The 7,916-nt window shown below is 51.4% G+C and overlaps 1 protein-coding gene across 1 annotated transcript in view; it reads left to right on the plus strand.

Moving 5' to 3' along the window:
- The first annotated feature begins 2,178 nt into the window (after positions 1–2,178).
- TMEM181 (transmembrane protein 181) overlaps positions 2,179–7,916 on the plus strand; it is a 63,368-nt gene continuing 57,630 nt past the window's right edge. The window contains exon 1 of the mRNA XM_061428433.1: positions 2,179–2,324. Within this exon, the coding sequence (XP_061284417.1) occupies positions 2,194–2,324 (131 nt within the window). The 5' untranslated portion in view covers positions 2,179–2,193. The remainder of the gene's footprint in view (positions 2,325–7,916) is intronic.

Raw genomic sequence — 7,916 nt, forward strand, 5'->3', positions numbered from 1 at the left:
GGTTTATACTGCTCCACAAAGAAAGTGCTGTCCTGAGACTTCCAGGCACTGGCTTTTAACAGGCCTGTCAGCTTACGCTATCTTTTCTGGATAACCTACCACCATGCTGTGAGGGAGCCCAAGCAGCTTCATGGAGAAGCCTTTCTGAGAGAGGCCGTTGGCCAGCAGCCCAGCTGAGTTCCCAGCATCAAATCACCAGCAGTGTGAGTGAACCGTCCTGGAACTGGATCCTCCAGCTGGAGGATATGTGCCACAAAGAAAGACAGAGGCATGGGATCCAAAGAACAGAGGGAGGGAACTCCCTGGCTGATAGTGAAGGGATGGCGTAGCCGACAGCTCTGCACAAGGCATAAGGCAGCCAGTTCACAGCTGGTAGTAATTACAGAATACTGTGCGGCTCAAGTGTGTGTGATACTCACAGAATTGTTACATATATACCAGCGCCTGTGTACATGTGACATTTTATCTAGCATTTCCAGCTCTTTGTGGTAAAAGAGGTAATGTAGCACATTAGTTACCCCCACGGTGCCGGAGCCAGAAGATTTGCATTGTCCTTTTAGGGTCTGCAGTAGTTCAAAGTTGAGGAGAGTGTAGGCTGGAGAAACTAGAGAAGGAGTCCTGGAGATATTTTTTCTGGGGGTATCTCTGAGGTTAATTAATATTTCCCTTAATGATAAGCTTTCTGTAGCCAGTCGTAAAATAATTGAAATATGGTATATGCTGGTCTCATAATCTTTCTCACAGTACAGACAGCGTGTGTCTTCTGAGCTCCATTCTTTGTCCTCTTGAGATGGTTATATACCATGCTCACATTATTGAATTAGGGCTAAAACCTAACTGCACAGTGCAGGACGTTCAGAAGTTACGGGAATACTTGCACGACCTGCGGGGGCAGCTTGGCTAGCAGACAGACAAGTTGTCCCAAATATAAGGGGGGGCTGGGCAGCAACTAAAACAGGATGATAAAAATAAAGAGCGAGGAAGAGTGGGTGAAATTAGAGCACAGCTAAAAGTAGCAGGAAATACAGGAATTCTGAGAATATCTAAACGTGAGTGATCATTAGACTTAACAGAGCTTTGAAAAAATTTAGGTTCCTGAGAACCATATTCTATAATTTAGAGTCAATAGTGAGTTGGGCCCCAAAATGTATATTTATAAAAGGCTTCTCCCCTGCTTGCACAATCAACCCCATATGGAAACCTGTCCTGAATTAAGCTGGAAGCAAGCTGACATCATCTGGAACAACTGTTTCTCTGCTTGTTATGGGAAAATTCACAAAAGGAGATGACACTGTCTTTAGATAAGTAGTCCCATGGAGGGTGTGTTGATATGTGAGTTTTATTTTACACACTAGTGTTAAGCTTTGCAGAGGATGAGAAAAACGCCTTTGCACAGACTTGCTTTTTTATTTTTTTGGTGGCTATAGAACGTGTGGAAAGAGGCATCTCATTTGGCCACGATTCTTCATCATTAAAAAATATTTATTATGACATAACCGTGATGGGTTTCATTCAAAATGTTTTTACAAAAAAAAAAATAAAATGTTTTTACATCAGGTCAAGTGGAACTCAGGAAGGAGGGGCGCGGGGGTGGAAAAAAGGCTTTCCGGGAGCTGTCCGTGGTGCTGAACTGATGCCCGGCTCCAGCCTTTGACCTTACATCAAAGGGGCTCTGGGTCCCGTCCCCAAGTCTGTTTCCTTTCAGTTTTCACCTCCAGCGTATTCCCTTTCCCCACCCGAGCAGTAGCAAGGGTAGCCCTTTCTATTTTAGTCCTGGGCGGCAGATGACCTTGTGTTGGCCTCCCCCACCCCCACCCCGGTCCGCTCCCTCTCCTCCCTGGGCGGCGGCCGATGGGCGCGGCACCCTCCGCTCCTTAGGCCCCCCTCGGCGGGGCGGGGCGGCGGGGCGGGTACCCCCATCTCCATCCTCCCTGGGGTTGGCTCCCCGCGCCGTGGCTGGCGCCCTGAGCGCGCCGGGCCCCACCGTGCTGCGCGCCCCCTCCCCACCTCCCCCGCCACCTGCTTCTCCTGCTCCTCGGTCCCGCCCAGCTAGCCACCCCCGCCCCCGGTCCCCGGAGCTGGGAAGAGCGAGGGGGCGAAGGAAGCAATACAAAGGGCGGAGCGGCGGGGAGGAGGGGACGCCGGGGCTCGCGCGGACGGCGGCGGCGCCGGGCGCGGGCGGGCGGCGCGGGCATGGACGCCGAGTACCCTGCCTTCGAGCCCCCGCTCTGCAGCGAGCTCAAGCACCTGTGCAAGCGGCTCCAGGAGGCGTACCGGGAGCTCAAGGAGGACCTCACGCCTTTCCGAGATGACCGCTACTACCGGTAGGGGCGCGCGGGCCGCGCGGCGGGCGGAGGCGGCGGAGCCAGGCGAGGGGCAGCCCCGCCCCCGCTGACCCCTGTCCCGGGGCCGAGCTGAGCTCCGGGGCCCGGCGGGGACCCGCCCTCTCCGCCCCCTCCACCCCGCGCCGGCAAGGGGCAGCAGGCCGGCGGGGTGGGCTGCGGCGTTCGCGTGTTGGGGGTCAAGGGCAGCTCCAGGGAGCTGAAGTGGACAGCTTTTTTTCCGTTCTTGAGCCGAGACCCTCAAGTCCTGAGGAAGGGACCCAGGGGGCTTCGGTCCCCGCTGAGTTCCTCCCTCTCCCTGCCCTTCCTGTCCCCCCATACCCACCCCCACCCCTCCACCCTCCGCGGCCTTCGCTCAGGCCTTGCCCAGACCTGGTCTGCGATGACATCTCTCGCCCTCGAGGGCTGCAGGGAGAGCCTTGGCCTCTCCTCCGAGGAACTCAGGCCCCAGGGGCTTTGGTGGAAATCCCCGAGGCCAGGCTGCTGCGGAGGGTTGGGGGCCGAGGGCCTCAGGGCTGGGCGGCACCAAGGGGAAGATGCAGGGGGAAGCGGTGCTCAGCACCCCAGGCAGCGGTGGGTTTGGGCTCGTCTTTGTTCCTCTCCGTCTCCCTCTCCTCTAGCCGGCCTGAGAGCTGTGAGCACCCGCAGCTTCCTCCCTGCGCTTTGCCTTTATCCACTTCTGGTGGCTACAATTACCTGGGGTGTTGCCTTCGAAGTGAAAGGACCCTTCAGGAGTCTGGAGACTGGAGCCTAGATTGATTTTGTTATTAACCCATCTCCCTGACCCTGAGAAACTTAATTGCTAACTCTGCACTTCAAGCTTTCTCATCTGTAAAATGGGAAGCTTGAACCAGAAATCTTGTTTAAGGTGAGCCTTCTAGTGACAGTTCACCGACTCTGTGCTTGAGGACGGCAGTTGTGTTGCACAGCTATCTTTGAAGCGGTGGTACTCATTTTTGTACAGTCCACTCTGGCTAAAGTTCATACGTATGTATTCACAGGTACTCTGGAGAACACGTATCACATTTATCATCAGATTTTTTTCAAAAGCCTAATGGTTTCCCCCAGGGCTAATTGGCACTATACTGCTGACTAATGTATTTGTCATAAAATGACTGAGTAGAAAAGCCCATTCTAAAAAAATGTAATCTCAGGATCATATGGGGTAGCTTTTAGATGAACCTCACAATCTAGGAGATCTGACCGTATGGGTCCCTGATGTCATGGGGCTTATAGGTAATTGACAAGTGAGTGCAGGCTTCAGTGAGTGCTAGGAAGATAATAAACCAGGTGGCATGATAGAGTGATGGGGTGCTGCTCAGAGAAGGTGGGCAAGGAAGGCCTTTTGAGAAGGTGATGTTTGAGAAGGGAAGAATGAGTTCTACCCACTAGACAATAATCTGGGGAGGAAGGTTCCAGAAGAGGCAGAGGAAGTGCAAAGCCCCTGAAGCCATAATAACAAGATATGTTCAAGGAACAGACCAACACATTTGGAGCAAAACGGACAGAGAGATACTCAGGGCCCAGTCATAGCACACTGAAGGCAAGACTACGAAATATGGGATTCTTTGGAATTCCAGGGTGATGCGATCGGAGGATTTAAGTGACGTGAGCAGTTCGGTTGCCTGTCCTGTACAAGCATTTAAATTTTTGCTCCCAGAGTAACTTCATTGATTGAGTTGGATCTTGAAGACCATGAATTCACTCTAGATGGAAGGAGACACTGAATTCTGCCCCCTCGCCCTGGCCTGAGAAGAAGTTTACTGCAGAATCTTTATAATCTTGTGTGTCGATTAGGCTGAATCACAAAGGTTGTTTCCTAGTGAGGGGATGTTTAGGTCATTGAACTGACTTCCCCTGCTCCATTGAATTCTTGTATCTATGAGTTGCACCTTTACAAAGCTAGGTGAAATACTCTTGGGTTTCTAAGTTGGAAAGCTGGTAGTAACAGCTCCTGTGTTTGTCTAGCTGGAAGATGAACTTGCTACTATAATTTTTGCTCCTGTCCTTCTCACCATCTTCATTTCCTCATTAGAGATTTATGACTAAAAATTACCAGGCTATTTTTCCCTGGAGGACCAAGGATTTGCCTCATGTAGATGACAGTACCCCCATAACAGAGTGTAGAAAGGAGAGAGCTTGCTAGTGCTGTTTTCAGAAGATGGTTGGCCCCTCAGTTAGGTGGCATGGCTGTTTGCATCTTTGCTATGTAATTTGGTATCACTGTAAAAGAGCAGCCGTGTCATCAAAGGACTCATAGTCATTTTCACAAAATGAGAGATGACAGCTGTACTAGGAAAGGGGGCGCCGCATAATGTGGGTGAAAAAAACAGGAAGCTGGGCGTCTGAAATCCTAATGCTTTGCTAATTCCCTTGGCCTTTGGGAAATGTTTGAGTTTCACTGGTGATTGGTTTTCACATCAGAAAAATGAAGCAGGGATGTTGTGAGGCTCAAGTGCTTTATGAAGCTAACACTAGTTTCCAGTACAGACACCAGAAAAGCCAAAGCCACCAGCCTGAACCATCAGGTGAAGGACTGACCGTTGATACACGCTTAGTGATGTCTACCAATTCCTTTTTTTGTTTATGTGGTAGCAATTGACTGTGCTGCTGCTGCTAAGTCACTTCAGTCGTGTCCGACTCTGTACAGCCCCATAGACGGCCTCCTACCAGGCTCCCCCGTCCCTGGGATTCTCCAGGCAAGAACACTGGAGTGGGTTGCCATTTCCTTCTCCAATGCATGAAAGTGAAAAGTGAAAGTGAAGTCGCTCAGTCGTGTCCGACTCTTAGCGACCCCATGGACTGCAGCCCACCAGGCTCCTCTGTCCATGGGATTTTCCAGGCAAGAGTACTGGAGTGGGGTGCCATTGCCTTCTCTGAGCAATTGACTGTACTTGGCCACTAGTAATCCTTTGGGCTATTGCTTCTCATTCATATTCATGGGGAGAACTGGCTGGCTTTCTATAAAGGAGTCGACCCTTTAGAGCTCGACTCTCAGGGAATCTGTTGTGGCCGTTTGGCTGGTCCATCCTTGTTTCTCAGGTTATTACTTTACCTGTGTAAAATACAGGGGCCATCAAGTTGGGCTTGAGTTTTCTTGGCCAGTGAAGTGATGCTCTGGGGCATCCTCACCCAGGAGGCTTCTGGAAGCAACATTTATTTCATCATTATTTATAGCTCTCTAAAAGAGGAGGAATAACTGAAGCCCACAGCAAAAGTCATAGAATCTCTCCTATACCCCCACCAAACGGTACCAAAGAAAACAGACATGTGTTAACAAGGACATGGAATTTTCCTGCACTACAGATGGGCGCTAAACCGCTACAGTCACCGTGGAAAATAGTTTGAGGTGTATACTAACACTGAACATGCACGTACCTTTTGGCCCAGCATCTCCTCTTAGGTATGTGCCCGACAGACATATACATGTCTGTCAATGGGCGCGCTCTAAAATGTTCATAGCGGCACAATTTGTAATACTCCTGAACTGGAAGGCAGCCAAATACTCATAACAGTAGGACAGATAAATTTGGCTTGTTCCGTACTAGAATGGGCATCCCAGGTTATGCTAGTGGTAAAAAAATCTGCCTGCCAATGCAGGAGATGCAAGAGATGCGGGTTTGACCCCTAGGTCGAGAAGATCCCCTGGAGTAGAAAATGGCAACCCACTCCAGCATTCGTGCCTGGAGAATCCCATGGAGAGAGGAGCCTGGCGGGCTACAGTCCATGGGGTCACAGAGAGTCAGATACGATTGAAGTGACTTAGCATGCGCACGTGACATGTACTTTCTGTGTGTGTGTTATGCTTCGTTAGAAAGCTCTAAAGAACACCAGCTCCTGTGTCTCATTGACTAGATCGGGGCCCCTTGTCCTTTCTTGAACACAGGCTGGCAAGGGGATGGCATCAGACTTTAGCAAGTGTGAGTGCCCCAGAAGCTGAAGGGGAGCCCGTTCCCCAAGACTTAGGTCTTTAAGGGACTCCTCCCTTGTGTTAGAAGAAGATGTGGAGAATGGATGTCGGGTAGGCAGTCAGCTATGTCCATGGCATGAAGGGTAAAGGGTAAAGACACACGAAGGACAATAGAAAGTGAAAGTTGAAGCCGCTCAGTCGTGTCCGACCCCATGAACTGAGAAGAACCACGCTGAGTGAAGGCTTCACACTGACCAAGCTCTGGTCCACTGTGCAGAATCAGAATGCCATTATTTAATTGACCTTGAGAACACAGGCAGTGGTGGGCATGGAGTCAGTGCTGGGGGACCTAATCAGATCAGGCCTGCTCAGAGCTGGAATCACCTGGGGGATCTTTTGAACATGCCGAGGCCCAGGCCCCACCCTCAGGGATTCTGATTTAATCGTCCTGGGCTGATCCTCAGCCACGATAGAGAAGCTATGTGTGTGAGGGCAAGGTTGACGAGCATCAAGCTGAGCGAGCCTGGAGCATGCACCTCCTTGGTGGGACGGACTTGCCAGCCGGACAGAAGTCTCGGGGTGTTAGCCGAGGCTCCCCCTCCCTTGCTCAGGGCTCAGAGCCACGGTCCGCTGTCACCTCTGCTGATTCAGCCTTCACCAGGCTCCCAGGCTGACTCGTCTTCTTTTTTGGATTGAAACATCTGGTCAGGTTGCAGTCAGGTTTAAAGGTCTGAGAACGATTTTTTTCCCACTTAAGGCAAACCTGCCTATCTTTACGCTGTCCCTTGGGTCCTGATGTGAATATTCACGTTTCAGCAGCTGACTTTTCTCCTTGTTTTCAGCTTACCCGAGGCAACTCTTGACTGTTAAGCACTGATGTCTCTGTCTTTTGTTTCGTTTTTGATGGGAGGAAATGATAAGCATCGCTGATGAGACGTGCGTTGTTAGAACCAGCTTCTCCAGCGCCATCATTTCAAAGGTAGAAGGATCATTTCATGAAGCTTACACGTTTGAGAGCTTAGAATTGGGTACAAATCTGGCTCCGTGGGGGGAAGCTGGCACTGTTGTTGTCTCTTTGGGACAAGATACAGGTGTCAGATGGGCCGAGGCCCACGGGCCTGAGCAGATGGATGTGTGAGCCGCCAGCAGTGATGCCAGAGCAAGTCAGCGACCCCTGGCGCCCCGTCCCAACCACTGTCTTGGTGTGACACCCCCAGGGAGCATCCCTCCCCAATGGCTCTCCCCTCCCTGCTCTGGGATCCACCTTGTCAGTCACCCCCCTGTTCTAAGGTCTGCCCTCCCCCACTCTGACTCCCTCCCTCTGCCTGGCTCCTTTGGGAGCAACCTTGCTGTCCTCTCCAGTGTATGCTGGTCTGGCTCCCCCCCGAGCCCCACCCGTCCTGTTGTTCTATAAACAGGTTAAAGGTGGTCCCGGCAAGTTGGCTCCCATGTTTTTTGTTTCTTCACTTATTTCCCTGACTCCCTCCCACTGGCACCCAACTCAAATGCTCAAAATTTAAATAGAGCCCAAAGAAGCACGGCCTCCCAGGTGGCGCAGGGGGTAAAGCACCCGCCTGCCAATGCAGGAGACATAAGATATGTGGGTTCAATCCCTGGGTCGGGAAGATGCCCTGGAGGAGGGCATGGCAACCCGCTCCAGTATT

Source organism: Bos javanicus, chromosome 9 (genome assembly GCF_032452875.1).
Source record: "Bos javanicus breed banteng chromosome 9, ARS-OSU_banteng_1.0, whole genome shotgun sequence".
Taxonomy (NCBI): Eukaryota; Metazoa; Chordata; class Mammalia; order Artiodactyla; family Bovidae; genus Bos; species Bos javanicus.